General features: G+C 31.0%; 1 protein-coding gene across 5 annotated transcripts in view; it reads left to right on the top strand.

The window, feature by feature from the left end:
• Positions 1–26,412, top strand: part of LOC107445683 (uncharacterized) — an 85,171-nt gene that overhangs the window by 47,647 nt on the left and 11,112 nt on the right. For all 5 annotated transcript variants that reach the window (XR_015434605.1, XR_015434606.1, XM_087165759.1 and 2 more), the window contains 15 exons: positions 666–780; positions 2,325–2,422; positions 5,159–5,230; positions 6,596–6,702; positions 8,101–8,173; positions 8,636–8,740; positions 10,386–10,553; positions 13,368–13,502; positions 13,574–13,658; positions 15,874–15,962; positions 16,077–16,136; positions 16,223–16,315; positions 17,386–17,445; positions 18,823–18,926; positions 21,160–21,223. Coding sequence is in view for 3 of the 5 variants with exons in the window: in XM_087165759.1 (XP_087021885.1) it covers positions 666–780; positions 2,325–2,422; positions 5,159–5,230; positions 6,596–6,702; positions 8,101–8,173; positions 8,636–8,740; positions 10,386–10,553; positions 13,368–13,502; positions 13,574–13,658; positions 15,874–15,962; positions 16,077–16,136; positions 16,223–16,315; positions 17,386–17,445; positions 18,823–18,926; positions 21,160–21,223 (1,428 nt within the window). In the remaining 2 variants the exon portion in view is untranslated. The remainder of the gene's footprint in view (positions 1–665; positions 781–2,324; positions 2,423–5,158; positions 5,231–6,595; positions 6,703–8,100; positions 8,174–8,635; positions 8,741–10,385; positions 10,554–13,367; positions 13,503–13,573; positions 13,659–15,873; positions 15,963–16,076; positions 16,137–16,222; positions 16,316–17,385; positions 17,446–18,822; positions 18,927–21,159; positions 21,224–26,412) is intronic.

The raw sequence follows: 26,412 nt of genomic DNA, 5'->3' as shown, positions 1-26,412 counted from the left end.
TTCCGATACAATTTTAATCCTAATGATCTGCCCTAACTCACCTAGAAGTTTGTCGCAACGTTAACGTGACTACCTGTTTCACATAAAGTTTTTAAAATTGTACTTTTCGATAGAAAATAGACTAAAAATGTCATCAAAAAATCTTTAGCTTGCAGAGAGAAACGGATTTCAGTTTTGAAATCAGTGATACGAAAGTGTCTGAGATCTGTTTAAAAAAATCTCATGCAACAGAAAACAAAAAAAAAGGTTTCCCCAGTGCTATTTATAACACTGTACAACATAAAAAAAGTTCTTTAAATTTAAATACATGTATTTCTTTTTTTGTATATCTTTGACTGAATATAACGAATGCCCAAATAACAATTAGGTAACAATTTTCGTGACAAAAGCTTTATCTATCTTTCCGAAGTTCAATGTCTCTAGATGCATTAGCTTGCGATACATCCTTGAGTCACTAAGCTTCTAATGAATAGAAACTTGGCTGCTTTTCTTCCAAAGAATTGCATGTTTTGGTCCATTTCAGTTTTAATATATAAAAGAACAGAAAAACATTCAAATTTGTTGTACAAAGTAAATTTTTTAATCAGGAATTTCCATGATAAATAAACTTATTTACGTCAGATATTTTTAAAAAATTATAATTATTTTAATTCTAATTTTAACAGACAGTTGTGTCATCATTGGCTGAACCTGATACAATTGTATTGAAAAGAATAAATGACTCTTTAGAAGTGGAAACGAAAACAATTGGAGCTAAGCAAACTCAAGTGCATATGACAGGTATTTGAATTTACGTCAAAATGTCTTAAATAACTTTTTATAATATTTATTTTTTTTCATCCCCATTGACGAACACCCTATTCAAGTAGTGGATATGATATAAAAATGCCCATCAATTCAAGAGACAAGAAAACTTTTGGGTTAAGCATCGAGACCGATCAACACCTCGTTGAGAAAGCCCTCACATGAATCAAATTAGTGTTCTGGCATAGCGAACATAAACTGATAACATTATTGAAGGAAAATAAGAAAGATATCACAACGTCTGAACTACTAAACTGAGCGGTGAGGGAAAATAAAAAATGTGTTGTTTATCTGTTTATCTCTGCTAAAGACAGCATTAATATTCCTTTCTTTTAAATGAAAAGGGTTTTTCATATAAATTATGTGTATTAAAAATCTATTTAAAAAGTTTAGTTAGTAATTTTTAGTTTTTAAAACTGAAAACTCTTTCATATTTTAAATTGGAATACGTGAATTATTTTAGGAAAATATATTAATTTATTTTAAATTTTTCGATGTCTAATATATATTTTTTAAATAAAAATTAATAACTTAAATTTTATTTTAAATTTTATTTCGAAGACTAATTAAAAAAATTTTAGAATTTTTCTCCTGAAAAATGCTTATGTCATTTTTTTAATTATCTTTTAAAATATAAAGATTTTTAAACATTTCTAAAAATAATTTGACATTTTTCAATTGAAAAAACCTTATTTCTATATGGAAAAAAAAAAGAATAGGAAGGTAATTTTTAATTAGCTTGAATTATAGAAATACAAAGAAATTTTTTAATATTTCAAAAAATAAATTTTTATTCATTCATTATTCGGCAAGAATATTAGTTTTAAGAGAAATTCCGTTTCTTAATAATTATTGCTTAAAAAACATTCCTATTTACCAAACAGATAAAAATTGACACTAATTATTGAAATAATAAAATTTGAAACAGTTTAATAAATAATATTTATTAAACTTTTTATCTAAGTTTAATATATATTTCTTCAAGTATATACTTTAAATAAATAAAAACTCATCATATTAAAGAAATGAAAACTCTCAAAAGCAAATATAAAACCTACACCCTATTAAATACAAGGTTGATTTGTTAGCGATTCGGCTACCCATTCAGGGATAGTACTAAATAATACCCTATTAAATACAACGTGGATACGTTAGCGATTCGGTAACTCCTTCATAGATAGTATTAAATACAAGTGGGATAGATATAGTATGAAAAACAAATAATATTCAAAACAGCTAAACAAATAGTATTAAATACAACCCTACTAAATACAATGTGAATATTTTAGCAATTCAGCAACCCATTCCGGGCTAGTATATGCCTCGAATTTTACAGACACCTACTTTTTATAGGCTACATCAACTTTAATTTTGTCGCAATTTTTTTTTCGCAATCGAGTTCGTTTATTGAAAATACAAATAAAAAGAAGAGAAGAAAATTATTGCAGTTTCAAATTTAAAATGGTATCTTTAAAATAAAATTGTTTTATTTGTTGATAAGAAAACCTCTTCTTCGTCAGATGAATACGGTACAGAACAAAAAGAATTTGAAAATGAAATTGAAGCAGCATGTTTAAGTGATGAATGGGCCATAATGATAGGAAAGGCAGGAATTTTGGTAAGTTTTATCAAAAATATTCATGAATTTTGTATGAACTTTATGAGTATAGTGTAGCTATTAACAAATATTCTGTATAAAATTTTTGTAACAATAAAATATGAATCGTTACTTTTAATGCTTGAGATGCTAACCTCTTGGATCCATTACCCTCTTTTGTATTATGTCTTATATAGTTTTATATATTTTATGTTACCTGTATATCGTTCTCTTTCACTATCACATAATTATTTTTTTATCACCACTTCATTTGCTTTTAATATTATTTCGTGCCGTTTTATTTTGATTTCATTTTCTTACATCATCATCTCACGCCATTGTTTCTCAGCATATCACTACAAATAACAATAAAACAATAAAGTTTTTCGGCAATTTGATAGAATTACACCAGTGTTTCCAAAACTTATGACTCTTGAGTACCCTTTATAAATTTTTCGTAGCGCTGTATACCACTAATAAAAGAATGAATTTAATGTTTACTATAAAAAATTTGCAGAAAAGTTAAAAATCACAACTGGCAGTTGACACCACTAATTATTAACTGTTAATTGTAAAAATAGGCATTATAAAAATATGTAATGTAAATTTTCATGGCTAGCTTTATTTAAAAAAAAATTTTTTTTGAAATTTTCGTTTGCTGCAAGATATTTTACAAAAGAACGCGTACCCCGTTAAACTGTTCCCGTACCCCTGGGGGTACGCGTACCACACTTTGGGAAACACTGAATTACACCATTGTCTTAGTTTATTTAATTTTATCATAGTTTTACTTAATCGTTGCTCATTGAATCATTCATTATGGTTTTATTTTGTCATTGTTTTCTTTTATGATTTATTATTTTATTGTTTCATCTCCTCATCATTGTAATTCGTTGTAGTTTTTTTTTCATTAGAGTTATATTTATTGATTTATTTATTCGAAACAATATCTCTATTAAAATATACTCTGCTCCCATAAGTAGTTGGATACGGGGGGCGTCTGCTCCAAGGATTCAGGGGGATCCGAGATATTCCACCTCCTCAACTATACGAGAAGGGTTTTTTTGCTGATATTTTTTTTTTTTTTTTTTGTGCAGAAGAGACTCATCAAATGCAATATATACTATAACAGAATACTATATAACAGAACAGAGTACTATAACAGAGTGGTTTTCAAGTACTCACGCCCTATCAGGACTCCTCAAGATTTATCAATTATAAGAGAAGGTGTTATCAGATTTTGAAATTTTGTTTTGAAGAAAAAGTTCCTTTTTATGCTTTGAGGGACTTGTTTTAGAAAGTATTGTTTTTTAAAAAAAAGATAGAGCATATAAATATTATTTTTTCCTCGGAAAGAAAATTTTCTAAAAGTAATTACTTTTAAAAAGTCTGCATAAAAAAATTTTTTTTTCACAGACAGAAAAAGTAAAAATTTTCAATTTTTTTTTCCTTGAACAAAAATTTCCTAAGAGTATTGATTTTTTTTTAAAAAATTCTTAAAACGAAATTTTTTTTTCTAGATATAACCCTTAGGAAAATTTGCCATAGGTTTGCCATAAAAAATGCCATAGGATATTCTTATGGGGTTTTGCCATACGTATATGGCATAAGTGTATGGCAAAATTTACCATAGTCAAAACCCCATAGGAATATCCCATGGCATTTTTTATATGGCAAATTTTTGCCATACGTATATGACAAAATTTTGCCATTGGCTAAACCCCATAGGAATATCCAATGGCATTTTCTATGGCAAATTGTTGCCATACATGTATGGCATAATTTTGCCATACGTATATGGCAAAATTTTACCACAGACAAAACCCCATAGGAATATCCTATGGCATTTTTTGATATGGCCAATTTTTGCCATAAAACTGAGATGTGCTACAGTTTATGACGAAATATTTTTCCATAGGCTATGGTACACCTTCGCCATACAGCATATGGCAACATTTCTCGCTGATATTTTACCATACATCAAAAAATTATTCCATGCCCAGTTTAAATAAGTGCATTATACTTAAGATAAAAAAGTTTACTTCAAAGCTTTATCTAAATAGAAAAATTCCTTAGAGATTTAATTAAGATGTAAACACAAAATTATCATCTATGAGAAAAAGCACTTCAATGTTTTGTTTTTGTCGAAAAAGTAATTATAACATGCCAAAATGTGTTTTATTTATCATGCAAAACAAATTTATTCAGTTATATATGTAAAAAGCATAAAAAAGATTTTAGAAAATAAAAATATATTTAAATATACAATTTTTTTTTTATTATTTAATTTTTTAAAATTTCAGAGCACTTTAATTATTTATGAGAAATTTCAATTATTTTATTTGACATATTTAGAATTTCTTTCTCATTATCACAAATATAATGAACCATATAAAAGTACCAGAGCAGCATAGACATATTTTTATCTTTTTAAAATCCCCCGGATTGGTAAGTTATGCCTTCTTTTTTTATTTTGTGGCATTACGGCGCTTTATGGCAAGTCATATTCTTTTGTCTTGCAGCAGTGTTCCTACGTTTCCTAAAATATACCCTTCTCTTTTCAATGAACAAGACTGTTGTATCAGATTTTGAAATTGATAGTCAATTATTACGGAATTTGAAATAAAATGAGGCTTTTATAATTTATTTGGTTGGATAGAATTAGCAGATGCGAAACTGAAACCAGCTCTTCAGCTGGTTTCAGTTGATTATGAATGTAATGTATTTTTTAACATACAATGATATATTTTTTATTAGGTTGAGAACTGCTTTTGTTCACCTCAAGATATAGAATGGGCTTGCTACAAAAATAAGCTATATCTTCTTCAGGTACATTTTTTGTCTTAACTATGGAAAAACATTCCAAGTTTTTCTCGCCAATTATGCTGTATTGCAGTATTACTAGTATAAGCTAGACACAGATTTTACAGTTTTTGAACTAAATGTTTTCTTTTTTTTAATCTTTTTATAAAATTGATTTTTAGATTATCTGTTTTCATAACTAAATATACTAAATGAGAATACATAACTAAAAACATATTAATATATTAAATTATAACTATTTTATTTGTGCTTTTATGCATACGTTATCGGTAATGTATGAAACACCAGCATTCCATAGAATACCAAGGTTTTGTAGGTTATACCTAAACATTTTATAGAACTACAAATACTTAATCAGCAAATGATTAAAAAAAAGTCATTATTAAGGCTAAATGTTATTTTGAAGAAATAAAAAATTACTATCTATAAGGAGGCCTATTTTGCATGTAATCGGCCATGCATAAAATGCCACCATTGTATAAAATGCATGCCTGGTGTGCTTCATCATTTGTCGGTTTGCCATTTATCGGAAGAACTAAATATTTTTATTCACCAATGAGTTAGTGATATATTTAAATAAGTATGTTTCTTTTTATTTGCATTTGTTGCATTCAGACTCCGAAAAATCGATGCATCTATCAATGCTAATGTACTTTTTGATTATTTTAGTAACTTTATTGTATATAGTAAAATATACACCCAAGAGCCATTACATTATGACCACCCTGGTAATAACTTGTAGGACCCCTTTAGCCCTCAAAACTGCTAGCACCCGCCTTGGCATTGATTCCACAAGATGCTGATAGGTAGTCTGAGGTATCTGGTACCAAGCGCTCACCAACTGGTCCTGCAATTCCCTCACATTGCGAGGGGGTAGCGTGGCAGCACGAATTTGGTTTTCCAAGTAGAACCACAAATGCTCTATTGGATTAAGGTCAGGTGAGTTTGGGGGCCAAGACATGACTTGAAAGTCACTGGAATGTTCCTCGAACCAATCCATGACGATTCTATCCTTATGACATGGTGCATTATCCTGTTGGTAAGCACCATCCCCCGCAGGAAAAACTGTTGCCATGAATGGGTGAACCTGGTCTGCAACTATGTTCAAGTAGCTTACAAACGTCAGGGATTGTTCTATGAGGATTATGGGTCCTAATGTGCCCCATGAAAATATTGTTCCTGGGCGAGAAACCATGAAAACCTGGGCGAGCTCATTGTTATGGATGTAGGGTGGTCATAATGCAATGGCTCTTCGGCTTATATATTCTCTTTATATAACATATTTATATATTAACAACGTACTTATGTTTTCCCTTTGATTAATTTTTATTTTAATTTTCCTTAAAAATCGAATTGCAACTTTTTTACTAGGCTAGGCCTATTACAACTTTGCATACTGAAACGGAATTTGAAATGACACATGACCAAGATACTCCAATGAAGTCATGTAGTGACTACTGGACGAGAGCTAACGTCGGGTACGTTCCTTAATTCATTTTATAACTCTTCAACTTGTGCAAAAAGTCCTGCGCTGTTAGAATATTAATTCCAAATTACGGTAAAATAACCAGCAGCAGTCTGTCCAACCAATTAACTGTAAAGTGTTCTTAAGTCTTCTTCTGTAAAGTGTTCTAAGGTAAAGAACATTCTTTACCTTTACGGTTTTGAAACCGTTTACAGTTAGTGTGGTTAAGGAAACATCAATACAAAACTACATAGTTTCTTAACCATTAACAACTAGCATGGTTTCAAAACCGTAAAATTTTTTTAACAGGACATTAGATGTAGGCATTTCGTTTGGTAATGAGCAATGATCAAATGAGCGGTGGAGTATGGTTTAATTAGTTAATCTGGTTGCTTCACCTATCGTAATATATGGGAAAAAACTATACTTTTTGTGTTAAGCAAATTTATGGAGTTACCATCTATGCTTGAATGAGAGTATCGTATTCTAATAGTCCAGGGTCTCAAATTAAAAAGGGCAGGACACTGGAATCATTCATGTATTGAAGGGAATGCAGCAAATATTGATGTGTCAACGCTGTCCGTCATGAAATTGGCAGAGTAGCCATCTGGACTATAATATGTACCCAGTTGCAAGAAACTAAGTGACTTCGTTAGGTGAGCCTCGTTGGTGCGATATAATTCTAGTTGTTTACCAATATTGAGAGAAAACTGTTAATAAATAGTTAACAGTTTTAAATTCCATCTAATTTATGGTTACTTGACTGTTTTGCTAGAATATGGTAAAATAACAATTAAATTAGTTGTTCTTTAACCATTTTTTTCGAGAAATTTCTAACTGTGCGTACAAACAAAATCTTCCATTATTTCGTTATGTTGCACTTTCGTCACGTCAATTAATACTTATTTATTGTAGATTATATTATAGTAGAAATTTTTATTAATGTAGGAAATCTCGAATATTTTTTCAAAATTAAATGAAAATTATTATTAGAAAAAATAATAATTTCCAAAACGTGCTTTTATACTTCAGTGTAAAAAAATTAAACATTTAAAAAAAGGAAATGAAATAAAAGTCAGAGAATATTTCAAACATGCATTATTATTTGCGAACGAATTAAAAATTATTTGCTTGAAATAGATTTTTATGAATATGCTTGAAATACACTTGAAATACATCATTATATAGGTTTAAACATAGGTTGTTGAATGAAAAAAAAGATGCGCCAACATTTAATTCTATCGAAATTTTATCATGCACTTTGGGAGCGAAATTCGTAACAACCAGCCATCGTTTGGGTTTAAACCTGGGTCACCTTATTGAGAGAGATCTATCTCCTGATCCCACCATAAAATCTATTTAAAATTTTAAACTTTGTCAAAAAATTTTAATGCATTATTATTTCTTTCAGAGAAGTTTACTTGGGAGCAATGTCGCCTTTGGGTATTTCAACAGTGACTGCTAATAACGACATTTATAGTTTGGTGAGATTTTGTTGCAGTTATTTTGTGTTGTAATTATTTTATGTTGTAATTATTTTGTGATATAGGAATTCCAGGTTTCGCAACAAAATTAAAAATAATACAGTTTTAAGTTGAGTCTTAAAAAGAAAAAACAGTAAATATCATTTCATTTCTTTAATCCGCTATATAATTAGAATCAATTTAAAAATTGTGCACCTAAATTATATGCTGACCTGTGTTGTTTATGTAGGGAAAAGAAGTAAAAAGTAATATTTTTCGAAATAATATTTTAGACATCAGTAGCAGTGTATAGATATCACAAGTTTCTAAATATTGACTTACTATTAGAACGAAGTGTAATTTCATATTTTTTTAAACAATCTTCGTTCAATATTTCTCTAAAATAGACTTTCTTACATAATTTCAACCATGAAAAATCTTTTGTTCCAATTTGTAACAATTTAAATTTTTGTTTTGATTTAGAGAAATCGGTTCATCAGAGAGCTGTCCCCCGAGAAAGATTTTTGCCCATATTTGTTTCATATTCTTCCAGTCACTCACAGACAAGTAGCATTAAATATCATTAATGTAAGTATACGAAACCTAAATTACTACGATTAATTCCAAAATACGAGGTTATACTGAAACGTGTTAAACTATCATAGAACAATAGATTCGAAAATCTTATTACATTAATACTTTCAGCAAGCAAGGTATACTTACATTGGGTACCTGGACATATGGACATTCTTGGAAATGAGCTGGCTGACGAAGCAGCACGGGTTGGCTCTAGTGCGATTTTCTGGGACCCTGAACCATCCTTGGGTATCTCTCTCACATCATTCAGGGCATCTATATTCAAGCTCTATGGCAAAATTGCCCATGAGCAATGGCACAACTCGGATGGTCAGAGACAAGCCAACGAGCTGAATCGTGTCAGCCCCAGTGTACATCAAAAAGAGCTCCTTAAGCTAAACAGGAACAGTTTGAGGAAGATCATTGGTCTTCTCACTGAACACTGCACTCTCAGGAGACACCTATACATTATGGGTATTGAATCTGATTCTCTTTGTCGAGGTTATCATCTTGAAGAGGAGACTTCCCGACATATACTTTGATTGTGAGGTCCATTCTGCTCAAATATTTAAGCATTTGGGGCAGTATTGCATTATGGCTTGGGAACTGCAAGACGTTGTCTGTTTGTTGAACTTCATTTCAGCTATAAAGCTTTCTTGTTAATCATAATTTAGGCTTTGGATACAATAGACCTCAGATCGACGTGCCCTTTGGGCAGATCTTTCGAGCTGCCCAACCTCTAAGTCTAAGTCTAATACTTTCAGCAAAAAAACGTTTGAAATTTTATTAATAACTTTAATGTTACATGCAGCATTATATTATCAGCAACATTTTGTAAAACATTATAAAATTCTTATTATATTTTAAAATATGTTAGTATTTGTAAGAATAGTTAGTGGATTATATTTTAAAGAAATAAATAAATAAATAATATATTATAAGAATTCGATGTTTCCTACATTTTTTGAAGTCTCAAATCATATTTTTAGTTAAAAATAACAGCATAAGAAATATGTTCATGTCCTGGGCCACATACTACATAATCAACCATGATATCTGCAACCTAAATCCGTTGTAACGATGAACCATATCCTAGTGAAACGTAAACCCTTTTGTGTTAGACAATATTGTAGTCCTCTTTGAAAGGAAATATATTTTAATTTAGTACCCTATAAACCATTATTTCACGTCTGGAAAATGGGCACCTATTTTTGAGCACTTGAAAAATGTCAACTGTTATTTTCGATTTGTATGTTTTTGAAGCGAACTAAATTTTGAATCAGGTAATATCTTACCGCTTCAGTTTCTTAGCATTATTTATTTAATTCATACAAACCACATTGTCATGCAAATTCTTTTGAAACCTTATTGAGGTTGCAGAAAATTTACATAATAACATGATTTAGCGTTGAACAGTAAAAGCTTTAAACTCTTACTCAGAGTCGACTAAAAGAATTTTACTTAGACCCTCAAAAATTTTTACAAATTAACATTACAAGTCAACTCTGAGTCGACATGTAATGTTAATTTCTGAAAATTTCTGACGATCCAAGTGAAATTCTTTTATAACTTCCTGTTTTTAATTAAATAATTTTTCATTTTTAATTATTTTTTGCTGCATACATGTACTAACTCGAAACACTACGTTGATTTTCAGGTTTTATTTCGGGCCAATGACAAAGAGATCAGCAATTTTCAGAAATCATTCGAAGTAGCTTTGTTTGGAAGACTAATAGGAACTGAGGAAATGCATAAAGCTGGAATAAAGAAACACGGATACATGACACGTATACAGCGTTTAATTGGACTTCCCTATATATTTGTGGTATGTCCTTTTGAATTCACTGTGAGAAATTTTTAAACATGCTTAATTATATTATCTTTTAAACTTGCTGCAACCTTCATAAAAGGCTAAGTTAAACCATATTATCTTACCTGATAACACGATTTTAGGGATCAAATTGAAAGGAAACAGAAACCTACATAATATATTATTAAGCTGAACTACGTTTTCGCACTTCGTGACCTTGATTACAATATACTTTGCTGAAATTTGATCAGTAACATGACTTAATGTTGTTGTTATCGTTTGACAAGTGCAGAAAAGTACAAGTTAAATGGGACCAAAGGCACAGCCCTGGACACATCTCCGACTTTTTCGGAATAAATGGTGTCATGGCAGTAGTTGAGGTCGATGTTGAAGAGGGTCGAGGCAACAGAGACACAGCTGAAGAGATGCCTTGGATCCAACTGAGCACATGGGCAGTGCTTGCAATCTGGGTAGGTTCTATGGCCGTCGGGCATGATCTTCATACCTCTCGTGTGCCTCGTCCGCAATCTGCTGATGGTAGTGGTGATTTCACGGTCAAGATTAAGCTCCGGAAGGCACCATTTCTTCCGAAGTCAGCCGCAGAGCTGATGTTTTGTGACAGCATTTACATCGAAGCAAGTGGTTTGCATGGGAGGGGGATTAATATTTCTAGCCTCCTTAGCGAGGGAGTCCGCTTGTTCATTCCTCTCAATGTTGACATGAGCGGGGACCCATTGGATGGTGCAGGTTTTCCCCCTGGCGACAATGGTAGACAGAAGCGCGTTGATGTCTTGGACGAGTCTCGTTTTACCCCTTTAATGGCCTCCAGGGCAGATTTTCAGTCAGAGAAAATGATGATGCCTGTGAGAGGTAAAGGTCAAGAGCGGATTTAATGGTGATCAGTTCGCTAGTGAAGTTGTGGGCGACTTTGCCGGCTGCTACCCTATGTTGGATCTGGGAGGAGAGGGAAGATGCCAGTACCTCCTCTGTTGCATTCTGAGTTGGAAGAGCCGTCAGTGTAAGCGGTGACAAGGTCAGGTTTAGAAAGCTTGGCAATAGTTTCCATGCCCTTTCTCTTAACGATTTCTTGTGGGGTTTTTTTCGGACACGGTTCCAGCAGGTCTAAATTGATCTTAACGGTAGACGGAGGTTTTACAGCTAAAAATGGTTCCTCAATAATGGCAAGGCATGAGTGGTTCAGGCTGATGTTCTTTCTGATATATTTGTCGTATTGGAGCTTGGAAGATCTCTTCAACCTTTCCATGTTGGTCCAGGCCCGAAAAGTAACAACATGACTTAATATAACACTTTATTAAGGTTGTAGCAAATTTGTCCCGTGTTATAGTAAAATGATCAACGGGGATCAACATACTACCTTATTAAGTTGAAATATGTTATCACACCTTTTCAACTTGATTACACGATACTTCGATAAAATTTGATTAGGAAAAGGACTTGCTATAACATATTATTAAGGTTGCTGCAGCCAGACATGTGAAATCACTTTTATAATGTTTTCTCGTCATAAGCGCCATCTGTTAATGATATTTGTAACTAATTATGTAGCTTTGCGAGAATACATATATTTGTGAGAATTCCTAAGCAGAACACAGCAAACTGAACATTTCAATCGTGTTTCTTTTTTTTTAATTCGCAATTTTTAAATCTTCATTCATTTTTAAGACACTCCATTGTGTTAACAGTCAAAAAAAAATTATTTATTTAATTTTCAGATTTTATGTATTTATTTATTTATTTTTCTTTCTGTACTAGTAACGTCCTCCGCCCTAATAAATTCAAGCAACTTTCTCTTGAATAAAAACCTTCTATTCAATTATTCACGCTTGAATACAACCTACTCTCTTTAGTTCGACCTCCCATTATTACGACCAATAGATTTCAACTATTATCTTTTCCGATAGACGTAATTTTATTTTAGTGCCAATTAGAAAGCCAACACTAAACCGTTTGTTCCAATATAGTGGCCTGAAATTTAATTCTACTTTTTTTAATCCCATAAAAATCACTTTGAAAATAGATATCAACTTTTTTTCCGTTTTCAAACGAAACGATTACATTAAACAAAAGATTCATTCAATACAGCAAAAGCTTCAAATAAATTATGTGTGCCAATATTTCTTTTTATGTTACTGCACATTAGATGTATAACACCTTGAATATCCTTTGAATGCTAGAAGCATGATTCTATCCCAAATTCTTGTCCTAGATCAGTGTTTCCCAAACTTTTGACTTTAGTGTACCCTTTCTAAATTTTTCGTAACACTGCGTACCACTAATATAATAATGAATGTATTTTTTAAAAATACGTTTATTTTTCCTTTTTGCTACTAAGTTTTGTTAATAAGTTTATTTGCATCAGTGAGAAGGATGATATTGTTTTTGCTATGATAAAAAAATTGCACAAAAGTTAAAAATTACAATTGGCTGTTGACACCACTAATTATTAACTCTTAACTCAGCAAAAAATAGCGAATGCAAAAATACGTAATGGTAAATTTTTATGACTAGCTTTTTTTCCTAAATAAAATTTTTTGAAATTTTCATTTGTTGTAAGATATTTCACATAAGAACGCGTACCTCCGCTAAACTGTTCCCGTACCCTTGGTGGTACGCGTACCACACTTTGGGAAACACTGTCCTAGATGGTCGAATCTTTTTCTTTTTCTTAAAAATTTTCAGAAAATATATATTGTAATTTTGTGAATTCACATTTGACCTCACATGATAACATTCGTTTTCATCGGACAAAAGGGGTCGTTATATCCAGTGTCGACTTTATTATAGCAACTCTTATTTTTTATTTTTCAGTTTGCATATTTAGTTCCAAAATGGGCTGAACAGTACGGGAAAAAACTTCGTAATTATCAACTACCCTTAGAAAGTTTCACATCTGTAGAAAAGACTTGGAATGCAATTATGGGTCAGATGAAATTTATTAATGAGGTAAAGATTTTTAAAAATAATTCGTTATATTTATATTCCTTCTAAATAATGTATCAAAATTTTATTCTCAGGTTACTAATGTGCACGGAATGGCAACTTTCCTGTCATCATTTTACAATTTATGGGTTCTGAACATTTTGTCAAGAAAGAAAAAAGGTAAGACAAACTCTTTCATAAAATGTTTTAAATTATTGCGAAATTATACAGAAATAAAATATATATTTTTAAAAAAATTGTTTCATAACATGAGATATATATCAAGCGTAGGTAAAATTTTTAGAACAAAATGGAACATTTAGAATAAAGTAGAACATTTAGAATAGACTAATTTAGAATAGACAACATGAATGAAGCACAAATGAAAGTACATAAGTTGACATACATAGTTTCAGTTCTATGAACAAAAACCTACTTCAGTATCTAAACACCAGTTGTCATGACGTCAATTTCGTCTGAATAAGGCATGTGTCGTATTGAAATAATATTTCGGCGTGTTTATTCACTTCATTCCCTTTGACTTAGATATTTAATTTATCATTTGGTGATCATTTATTGACTGAGTGACACTGAGGAAGTTTCTTGTGCATAGAACTGAAACTACTGTATGGTCATTTATGTACCTATGCTTTATACAAATTTTTTGCTTTAGTGTACATAGAAAAAAGTATACCCTATCCTTTGTTCGATTTTGAAGGGAGTTTGTCCTACGTTAACCTTACAGCTAACCATGCAGCTGCGATTTGTAGGGAAATTACCGCGCCTGCGCTGTGATGTTCAAATAGAGTTAACATTAGAATTAGGTTAGCGTTAACATTAGAATTGAAACCGTAACGCTTTGCAAAATCTCTCTATTGCTACAGGGATCATTTGTCGGAAAGTAAATTTCGCCTAACTAAGGTATGTGTCGAATTGAAGTAATATTCCAACAAGTTTATTCATTTAATTTCCTTTCATTTAGATACTCAATTTTTGATTGTTCAGTAATGTATAGGTGCGTGTTATAACACGCACCTACATTGTATTTAAATGATACCTACGATTATATATTTTTACATGTTTATTAAATTATTCAGCAGAGTACTTTTAATAAAAATTCGTCACCCGTCGTAATCCAAGCTTTCCATTTTTGATCGATAAGTGTCTTTCAAATTCAAAACTTAATCTTCCACAAAGAGAAAATATATTACCATACAACATCATTGCAACATGCTAGTTTTCAAGGTTGATGGCAACTTTTAAAAATTCATTAAAACTAAACTCAGCGGCGCGACAGCCCATGAGGGCCAAGGCCTACTGTTCCCATCTCAGTTTTCTTGACCTTGGGCTCTGGGGTGCAGGAGCAGATGTTCCGGTCAGGTGGTCAGCCGAAAGTGGAACCCCCAGGGTTTAGTTCCCAAGCATGCCTGGAATAAAAATTCATTGAGTGAAGAAAAAAAACGTTTTTAAATTTTGTATATAACTCTCTCTTCTACTTTAAATTAATAAAAAATTCGCTATCTTACAATTTGTCAGTGATTTTTTTTGATAAATTTACACTGACAAAAGATTTTATTCTGTTATTTGCTTACTTATCACGGTATTTAACGACTAGATTAAACCTAATAACAGAGTATGTTTGCTCAAAAAAAATTTTTTTTACTCCTTTTATGCTATTAATTAAGACTTTCTTATTGAACTGAGGAGCTTAGTAAAAGTATTTGGGAGCGAATTGAACAGACGGTAAGTAGATTTCTTCCTTTTTTTTCCCTCCTATCTAAAAGATAAGCATGAGTTGTAGAAAATATATCTAGTTTTTAAGGGGACAAAATTCTATCACCATTTCTAATCGGGAATTCAATAAAATAAAAAAATATGTTAGTTTTCATAATTCATAGTCCTTATAATATTCATAAATTCATTAAAGAAACAACCTCGTGTACAATCTTCCACACAAACTATGGTATGGTTAAAAAAACACGGATTTCAGATTTCAATATAGAATTTTATACTTTCACGTAGTATCACGTATAAGTTTACTTATGTACTTATGTTCTAAGTCAACATTGTAGATAACCAAGATTGTATTATAAAGAACATACGCATGTGAATGTGTGGGAAGCTACGTAAAAGTGAACTCTCTATTTTAAGTAACGAATAACTTATGCAGTAACTCACTGATCTGAACATTTGATCAACTAAAATAATCAACAACATCGTAATTCAAAACTTAGCCGATAGATGGCTCTGTAAGTTATTTCGTGTAATTCGTGTGGCAATATTTCTACAAAAACCATTTTAATCAGCCTTTACTTTGTATCCAATATGTTTTAAATAGCTCTTGTTATTACATTTTTAAAAGTACTTAAGAGTAATTATACTGATTTACATTCAGATTGGGATAATGAAGTTTATAGTGACTTTTCAACCCTTTTATCAGCCTGTACAAATGTAGAAAGTGCAGATGTTCCTGAAAATCTACAAGTAAGAATATTGTGTTGAAATTATAAATAATAATTTGATTTCTCATTTTTTTAAAATTATTATTTAGAAACTTTAAGATAGTTACTATTAATTAAATTCTTAATCTAATTCCAGGAATTAGCTCGAATTATAGCAAAGCAACATGGATCCACATTTTCATCATTATCACCAAACGTAAAATATTTATTTCTCTTGTTTGATTTCCTATACACTAGATAAAAACCATTAAATGATTTACATTTAATTATATTTATCTTTAGATGGCTTATAACGTACTTGAAAACGACACAAGCCTTGCTGGCGTGCTATTCAAAGAATTTTTACGAAAACATGGTCACAGATGTATTAAAGAGGTAAAAAGGGCTTTAATAAATTAATCTAGTCATTTTTTTTCCTCCTTTTGTTATACACAGGTGTGTTACGTAAACAAAGACATTGATGTATATTTTTTGAATCCTTGTCAAAAATTATAAAAATTTGGTTCGTGAATTAGTATTTAAGTAATAAAGATACGAAACACTATCGAAATCTGTCTACTCACTAGTGAAGAAGTCAAGTTGATAATTATCAAAACCTGTTTGATTGCTTGCGGAAACTCAGAGGTAATGGCCTTTCCATCCCTTCTGTTTAATATTCTTTCTGTCTTGTCCCGCAGCGGACTGATCGTTAAGACACGGTTCCCAGCAGATAACCAAAACATCACTGGTTGTGGTCAGTGTACGGGTGGTTAACCACTTGGATCAGTCTGCGTAAGGACCGAGGGTGGGCGGTATTGGTCCTTGTTAAACTGTTCTACCGTAAAGTGCTCGGCTTCGCTTGCAAGTCGTCTGGCTACCGAGGCGGGGGTGCCATCCCCTCTGCGGAGGATCAAAATTGTGATGGCATGTCTTCGGATCATCCTTAGGGATGCTTCCCAGACCGTCGCCAATAGCCCATTGTGCAGCTCTAGTGCGACGTAAAGGAACTACAACAACTTTCTGTCTTCTATATAAAGGCAGTTCTTAACGGAATACTCTGTATTTGTCATTTCATATTTTTTTAAATGCATATTGCTGTAAAGTCTTCAAGGAATAATTTTTTTAAATACCTATTAACCAACGTTGTTTGTTATAATTTTTTTTTATTAAAAGCCAAATCAGATACCCTAAAGTTGTTGAGAGATTTAAGTATTTTATGAAATTTGTACCATAAATCATACTATGCCACGCTGAATAATAAATTCATTTTTTACGTAATGAGCTATTCAATTTGAAAAAATTTATTTTGAAATATTTAGTTAGCTAAGTAATAGAAAGTTTCATGCAATATAGAGACATAAATATTGAAGGAAAATAAGTTCAAAGTTTGTATTTTAATTTATTATATTAAATGCAAAAATTTAAAACATATTATATAAATTGATCTAAAAAAATTTTGTTTTCAGTTTGATATTTATTCTGAGTCTTGGGGTATGAATCCAGAAAACTTAATGCCAATTCTTCAGGTACGTTTATTGAGTTTTAAATATTTTGGAAACTTATTAAGAAATGTATTCGTAAAAATAGTAAGCTCATATATCTTATTACAAACATATATGCTTAAATTTGACAATTAATTGTGATCATATCGAAGAACGGAATTGGTCAATTTTTTTTTAAGAATATAGAAATATTTGTAGGAAAAAAATTAAAATTAAACAAACGTTTATTTTAATTTTAGGAAAAATTAAGAATTTCCCGGGTAAAAAAGTAATTGAAACTTTCCTTTCCGCCGTTTTTTTGTTCCAAAATATTAATGTAACTTCATAGAATTTCATTAATTACCACTTCTTCTATTCCAAAAAAGTTAGCTACTTGATTAGTAGGAAAGCTTTCGATTAATAAAGATCTATCTGTAGTTATAGTAGAATTTTTTTTCATGCCACCTGGAGAATGACCTTCCGTCACACAGGCATCTGAAGGTAGGATTTGTTGACCACTCTTTCAGGGGCACCATATTAAGTGGGACAACGTTGTACAGAAGAACATATAGTACAGAGAAGGAAAGATTATCCATGCTTGCCCGGGATTCGAACGCAAACCTTTCTGATGCAAAGCCAATTCTCTTACCCCTACACAGGCTGGTCGGCTAGTTACAGTACATAAAAGATCATATTGTAACAGTATTGGGACAATTCCATAATAAATTGTGAATTTTTTGATCAGTGGCAGTGAGGATAAGAGCTCTCTAAAAAATTAAATTACAAAAATAAAATAAAAATTATAATTGTAATTTTACATTAAATGATTCTCTTCATTTATGTGTTAAAATGTATTATAATTTTGAAAACAATCATCTTAGACTTATTAGGTTTTAGCAAAGTTTATCAGAATAATTTCACAAAAAAATTCTATTGTTTATGAAGTCATTTCTATAATTTTTAAAATTTTGATGATGATTTTTATTCACTCCTGTACATAGTTCCTAACACTAGTTATTCTGACTGTACTATACGACTTACTACGAAACCCAACGTTTGTGTAAAATTAAGTGGATTATTTTTATTTCAATGCGGAAGTTATTCTCAATTCCGAAATATACTTATTTATTTGTTTCTTATGTTAGTATTAATTATTTTTCTTTCTGAAAAAAGTTGCAATGCTTTTCCAATGAGTTTGAAAATTAGAAAAACTTTTCCGCGTGCATAATTTATGTTTGCAATATTCTAGATAATTTTCTTTCAGTACTTAGCAATTTCACCCTTTTCAAAAGAAATTATTTTACTGACTTTTTTAAGGATAAGAAACTCTTTTGTTTATCTTAAAATTTAATGTTGGTATTCTTGTAGATTCATGATTCATTTATAGCACATAACAAATGATATATTTCCTTACGCCAACAGAGCATGGTGATTTCTCCAAATATTTTGAATCCTCAACACAAAGAAGAAATGACGGTTGAAACAGCTATTTCAAAAGTTAAAGCACCGGTTTCCGGCATATATAGGTAAATATGCACCATAAATACGTACAGTTTTGAAAAGTTACAGATGCTATTAAATTAAAATTGTAAGTTATTGTAAGCATCTTGTAGAGAGATTTCGCACTGTCACGTATGAATCATTGCGCATGAATCTTACGTAATCTTATATCACAACCTACGCAGTAGTTTGTGATAACTGAACAGTACGATCTCATTGCATACGTCAGCGTACGAAATATTACGGTAAGAAAATCCTCTAGCATGTCGAGTTATCAGAAAACTTGAGAATAGGTTTGATATCTTTTATTACAAACCCTGCGCTATCAAAAGTATAAATCTTGAGGATTTTCAGACAAAAAATTCAGATCTTCAAATAAAAACTTCTATCATGAACTAGTTTTATGTGATTTATTGCTTTTTCCAAATCTTGTGCAGCCAACTTTTCAAATAATCAAGTGTAAATAAATATTGTTTTATTTGGGGGAGGGCGAAAAATCCAGATCGTTAACTAAAAGATTCTATCAGTCACCAGTTTTCTGTGATTCAATCTGAAAACTAGTAACATGAACATTTACATTATGAAAATGCTTATAGCAATTAATAATAAAGAACTTTTATTCAATAGAATTACCACTCTTGTAAAATAAAATAAAAATAAACACTTGTAGAGTATCGAAGAGAATTTAGAAAGTGAAATTCCTCATAATAGAACAAATTTTTAACATTCTATGTATTATAGAGAAGTTAAGGAAATTTAGAAAGGACATACGTCCTTTTTTAGTCATTTTTAAAACTGCTTGCAATAGCATCAATAACAATGCTTTTATTATAAAAACTATGAAAGAATTTGAAATAAATGGAAAGTAATTTAGATTGTTCTGATTTACATTTTAAATGAAACTAAATTTAGAATTAAAATACAATATAATCCAACGGAGACAGTTGAAATTAACAACAGTTTTAACCAAAGGATACTTTAGCAAGTCTTTTTTTTTTTCAGCCTAATGTTAGAAAAAGTAATGAGATAATTTAAAAATTATTACTCGGAGGAACATCTTAAACAAAATAATACAATTGTTGGTATTTTTTGATGATGATTCATCATTACGCAAACACGTAAAACACTGGAACAGGTTTTTTTTTCCGGTGGTATAAGCGAGAAAAAAATGGCACGTGGCTGAGAAGAGAACATGTAGAACTATATCACCCATAGTCAGATAAATAATCCATTTAATAGCAGAGAGCAAAATTGACAGATGACGTCATTAGGAGAGATTAAGATCGCACCACGAAGGAAACCTTTGATGCTTTACCAATTAATACTCGAAGAATAATTAAACCAAATTTGAGATGGTAGGTTGGCTTAGATAGAAATCTACTGGTACTGCTGAAAAAAAAACAGGGAAACGCTTGCAGGTGAAATAATTGTTGGGAAAAAACTTTCCGAGAAGGCCAAGACTCACCCTGAGCTATCGAGCCAGTGAAGAAAAAAATCTTGATTTAAATTATATTTTCCCACTTAATAAGGTTTATTCCTTGTAAAGTAAAATTTAGTTTAATTAGAAATTATAAATTAATTGAAAATAAGCTTTAGTTTGTTTTACTCAATAGACAGCGCGGGGACTTCATTTTGAAAAGTTAATTAAACCAAACATAAATTGCTTCAAACTGGTTCTAACAGACCCACATCTAAACAAACTACGGTTTGAAAGGTACTTGTTTTTCGCACATACACATACTAACAGAACTCGTTACGTATCAAAACCCCAATTCTGGCTACGGATATCAACAAAATTTGAGGCAAATATTTACACGGGAACCTTAATAACCTTTTCCCCCATCATTAGTATAGACACCCGAAAATTTTAGATTTACTAAAATCTTAACAAAATTCGCGAATCTACCATGCATAGTACATTCTCAAAAAAGTCGGTTCACCGTTGACCGATTTTAACCATCATACTGTGCGAAGTTTTTGAAACATCAATAAAATTCAAAATTGAACCATGATTCTGTTCACTTTGAACCATGTGTAATAAAGTTTGAGAAATACAATAATATGGTTCTCCTTGGCACAATATTAAGGTTGTAGGAAGTTTAAAGGTTATTATGGTTCAGTATTGTGTTACGGTAAGGTATTACGGTTGCAAAATTTCTATCATTATGAAATAGTTGGAAATATACTGGCGGCTCTCTTTCTGTGAGCAAATTTAAATGAAAAAAGTAGTTATAAACTTTTTTCTTCTTTTTTTTCCAGAAAAATTCTTAAATTTGTGCTTCCATGGTGTCGTAACGCTGTACGGAGGAGAGAGAAAACAAAAGTGAGTAATTAGGATAATTAAATTAATAAAATTATAGAATTAAATTATAGAAAAGTTGCTTTAAAAATGTTCTCTAAATCGAACTTATCCTTAATAATAGGTCTCTTAGCACATTATCTAGTCGAAAATATAACATAAAAATACCAAACGGCAATGCAACATCATTTGCAAAGAATAGGATTTTATAATTCATTTTACACGTCTTAATAGGAGTTTTTTTTCTTGTAATAAATATGTATTTTTTGGTACAAATATATTTTATCCAGAAATGCATATCTCAATATATTTTTTTGACTAAAATATTTATTACGATGAAATCAACCGAATGACTTTTCATTTTATCATAGCACTGAATAAAAATTATTATTTATAAGTATTTCCATATTCCTTCATTACCTATCAGTAATTGCTCTTGTGATCCACTTCCACCAGCCATGATGATGTGTATTTTTAGAATCTTTGTAAAAATGAAGCAAAAAAAATCATATTTTAGTCACAAACTTATATTTAAGGGCGAGGAACAAAAACATTTTTGAAATATGTATCACTATGGCATAAGGTATATTAAGACATCAAAACAAGTTTTATTGCCACGTGAAGCGTAAAGCTGTTTCTTACTATTGCCGTTCTTTTTCTGTATCCTCTTTGAACCAGTTATTATTATTTTTTTTAATGTTTTTTAATCTCGCCTTCTTTGATAATATTATTGATAATATTGACTGTGACTCTTAATATCGATATGTTTCGATTTCATTTTAAAAAAATATTTTAAAAATATATATTTAAGACTGCTGCTACAGAACATTCTAACTTCAAGAAACAAATAATAAATGTCAATCCCTTTCTTCCTATCTGTATCAATAGCCTTAATTGAACACTAGAATTTAATTACGAGCAACTTAAGACTGTTGTTGGACACTAAACTATTGTCAGCATTTATATTTTTAAATTATAAAATTGAAAAATCACTTTACAATCCGGGTAAAATTTTAAATTCTTGTTTTCGTTTTTTTAAACTTATTAAAAATTCTACATACCTTGAGTTCTCGAATGCAACATTCCTAATTGCAGCTTTCAAGTTCCAATAAATTAGTCTTCTAGAACAGGGGTTTCCAACTGGTGGCCTGCGAGGCCTTTTTTTTGTGTCCCGCGAACTAAACTATATTAGTTTTCATTTTTTTTGCTGACATTATTCGTAAAAAATCTATATGAATTTAAAATACTTTTCTCGTTAACAAAAATCTAATTTCTTCGTTTATGTGAAATTTAACATGCCAACGGTGCAAATAAAGTTATTTCTCAGGTTTCCAAGAAAATATTTATTCAAATACAAAAATAATCATGACCTCTTTTAATCAAATCTCTTTTCAATTTAATTTTTTTTTGTATTCTGTGAATATAATTTAGCATGTGCGTATCAGAAATTTTCTCAAAGAAATTCTCCGATTTAACTTTTTCAAACCACTCATTTTGGACGAAAATATTTACGCACACACATTTGTAAATTTTAAATTTAAAAAAAAATATCTATTCACTTTTGGTTGCAGCAGGCAAATCTCAATTTTCTCATTGAACATTTTGTGTGCTACTATGCAAGTTTCAATACCAACCTTTTTAAAGTTTTATATCTTAACTATTAGATATCTGTTGCACATTAATTGTTTAATACATAGGTGCGCATTAAAGTTATTGTATCCCGAAATTTTTTTTATTTAATATTTTTAAAAATATTATTAATAACAATTAAATATTTTTAAAAATCTACTTATTTTAATTTGTAATTCAATACGTTTGTTTTGTACAACTTGGTAAAAGTCTGACGGTAATATTTAATGTCCCTTCAAACATAAAAGAGTCCTACATAAAATTTTGACAAAGTTGCGGCTGGCCATATGATTTGTGTTTTTAATTGTGGCCCCCGCCTCATGTAAGGTGGAAACCCCTGTTATAGAAGTTACAACACCCCAGTTTTTAAGTCTCTATGGACAAGTATAATACGTGGGAGACCTACAGCGTGAAGGCGATTTCGGACAGTTTGTGTCGATACTGTGGCGCCAGTAGCCGATCGAAGCTTTTGAAAAAGAAGAAGGGCATTCATATTTCGGTGTTTCCAAGATAGCTTTATAGGGCGTTGTTGCACGTCTAGACTTTTGCACTGATAGACGAAGGATCTAGCTACTACCCATGTTGTTGTGCTAATTGAACAGAGTTTTTTTCCAACTAAAAAAGCAACAAATATCCATCTTCTTCTAAAAAATATCATCAAAACCATCATGTAACTCCTCAAGGCATCTCTGGTGAGTCTTTTCCGGGCCCTGGGAGCCCAATTTTTAATGTTTTGATATTTTAAAATTGACGTTCCATTGATTCAGGCTTAATGTATCGCCATTTTAGCATGTATTCCTATGCAAAAAATTTCTATCGCTAACTTTCAGCATTTATAATTTTTTTTTAATGTGTCTAAACTTAATCACGCTTGTTCATTTCAATGCTAAAAGCGATTCTCTTAATGCCATTATACTTTTTTTTAATTTTAGACGATCGTAATAATATTTTTCAGCAACTTTAAATTTTATAGTCATTTCTGGGTATAGGCCATCGCTATGTTAAACATTTTTATTTTGTACTCTGACTTTGAGTGACTTTAATTTAGACATAATTGTTACTGTGTGTTCTAACTTTTTTATATGTTATGCCCCAACTCATGCTCAATGTACAAATACATGTTTCAAAATTTTTAACCCAATACTCGATTTATTATCGATTTTCTAATAAACATCTTTTTTCACAATTTCGGCGTTCTTTTTCAATGCATAATTTAGCCATTTTTATGTAAACAAACCTAAGTAATGATTACAGTAACAGTTAAGCTATTACAATCACGCTACGCCCAGCTTTCAATAATTATTATTCATTTCAATTAACCAATTGTTAAATTTATTAGCTTTTCTTCCTATGGGTAAAATCGATCTTCTCAGAGTCAGAGTATAAACATATTTTTAAGTATTTTTAAGCATTTCATTCTATATATCTTTCTCTTGTTTATTTATATGCATTTATCATTAAAAGCTTGTCTTATTTATTAAAATCTTTTACTTGTGTACTGTTGTGTCTTACTTATTAACACGATTATCAACAATAAATAAAAACATCTCCTGGTTGCTTTAACAAATAGACAATCTTAGGTTATTGAACATCAACCATCTGTGGACCACATCGTACCAAGCCATCATCTTAGAGTATTCACAACTATCATCTAATGGTTTGCTTATTATTTTTCTATTGTATACTTACATAGCGTTGGCCACCCAGAGTTAAAAGTATAATATTTAAATTACTTTATTATGTTCATAATGTTTTTAGTACTACTTTTGTCGCCATTTTAAAATTTTCTCTAGTAACCATCATCAGTTTCTTAACTTGCTATTCCAAGCCTTATTGCTTTTTCCATATGTCTGTATTAATCAATATATAGTAACAGACTGTGGTACTTGTTTTATCGCCATTCTTCACCTCTTTTTTAATAAGCTGTCTTGTTAATATTTCTCTGAAAATAATCACTTTACATAATATGCTTGTTTATACTCAATGGCAATCTTATAAAGATGGTCATTTCTTATTTAACCAGTACTAATATTTATTCTTGTTTATTTTTTCTTTTATAACCATACAATTCTTAACCATCGTCAGTCCCCCCATTTTCTTTACCAATAGATTTTAATAGAACCATGATTTTATAAGGGATTTTACTCTTTCATTGGTTTCAACATTTATTCAACTCATTTTTATATCTTAAACTTAATGTAAACCGGTACTAGTTTTCTCGCCAAAAACAGTACAACATTTTTTTAATTATTGCTATTTTTAGGAATAAATAAAAACCCTCACTGACATAACTTCACCCCCAAACCCCCCACCCGGTACTAGTTTTCTCGCCAAAATAGAACAACATTTTTTTAATTATTGCTATTTTAAGGAATAAACTAAAAACCCTCACGGATATAACTTCACCCTCCCACCCCCCACTCCCCCCCCCCCAAAAAAAGAAAAAAACTCTACCGATCAAAATCTGTAAATCTAACTGTCAAAATCTTTAACTTAATGTAATCCGGTACTTGTTTTCTCGTCAAAAATAGAACAACATATTTTTTTTAATTATTGCTATTTTAGGGAATAAACCAAAAACCCTCATGGATATAACTTCACCCTCAAACCCCCCCCACTCCCCCCCCCAAAAAAATCTACTGATCAAATCCTGTAAATCTAACCAACAAAACCTTTAACTTAATGTAAACCGGTACTAGTTTTCTCGCCAAAAATAGAACAACATATTTTTTAATTATTGCTATTTTAAGGAATAAACCAAAAACCCTCATGGTTATTACTTCACCCTCAAACCCCCACCCCCCCACCTCACCCCCCCTCCCCACCCCAAAAAAAATCTACTGATCAAATTCTGTAAATCTAACCATCAAAATCTTTAACTTAATGTAAACCGGTACTAGTTTTCTCGCCAAAAATAGAACAACATATTTTGTAATTATTGCTATTTTAAGGAATAAACCAAAATCTCCCACGGATATAACTTCACCCTCACACCCCCACCCCCCACTTAACCCCCCACTCCCCCCCCCCCCAAAAAAAAATACTTCTTATCAAAATATCTATCATAATGCAAATCGCCACTTGTCTTCTTGCCAAAAATAGATCAACTCACTTTTTTAATTTTGCCACTCTTAAGAATTAACCAAAACCCCCACCGATATAACTTCACCCTCATTCCCCCCACCCCCACTTAACCCCCCACTCCCCCCCCCAAAAAAAAAACAAAAAAAAAAAAAAACAAACTAACACTTTTTCACACCCCCAAACCCAAAACACCTCCTGGTACTTCTTTTATCGCCATTAAATTACTTTCTTGATTATATCAAAATAACCATCAAAAAACTCAATTCATTCTCCTTCAATATTCTACAACTTCTTTAAATAATTTCTTCTTTTCTAATACTGACGATGGTTACACTCAAATCAATGGGACGTCATATTGTGGTCACAACTAAATATTCAACCTTTAACAAACATCCTAATTTCCAATTCACTTCCAACAAACTCAACGTAATACACATGGTTTCTTTCACGGGACCCGGAGTGGACTCACCACAGCCTCTCTTTAGTAAATAAATTACTTA

Source organism: Parasteatoda tepidariorum, chromosome 6 (assembly GCF_982258835.1).
Source record: "Parasteatoda tepidariorum strain Cologne lab strain chromosome 6, Ptep-v5.0, whole genome shotgun sequence".
In the NCBI taxonomy this organism is placed as follows: domain Eukaryota; kingdom Metazoa; phylum Arthropoda; class Arachnida; order Araneae; family Theridiidae; genus Parasteatoda; species Parasteatoda tepidariorum.
The sequence above is the reverse complement of the archived record's forward strand: the minus strand, read 5'-3'. Positions and strand labels throughout refer to the sequence as shown.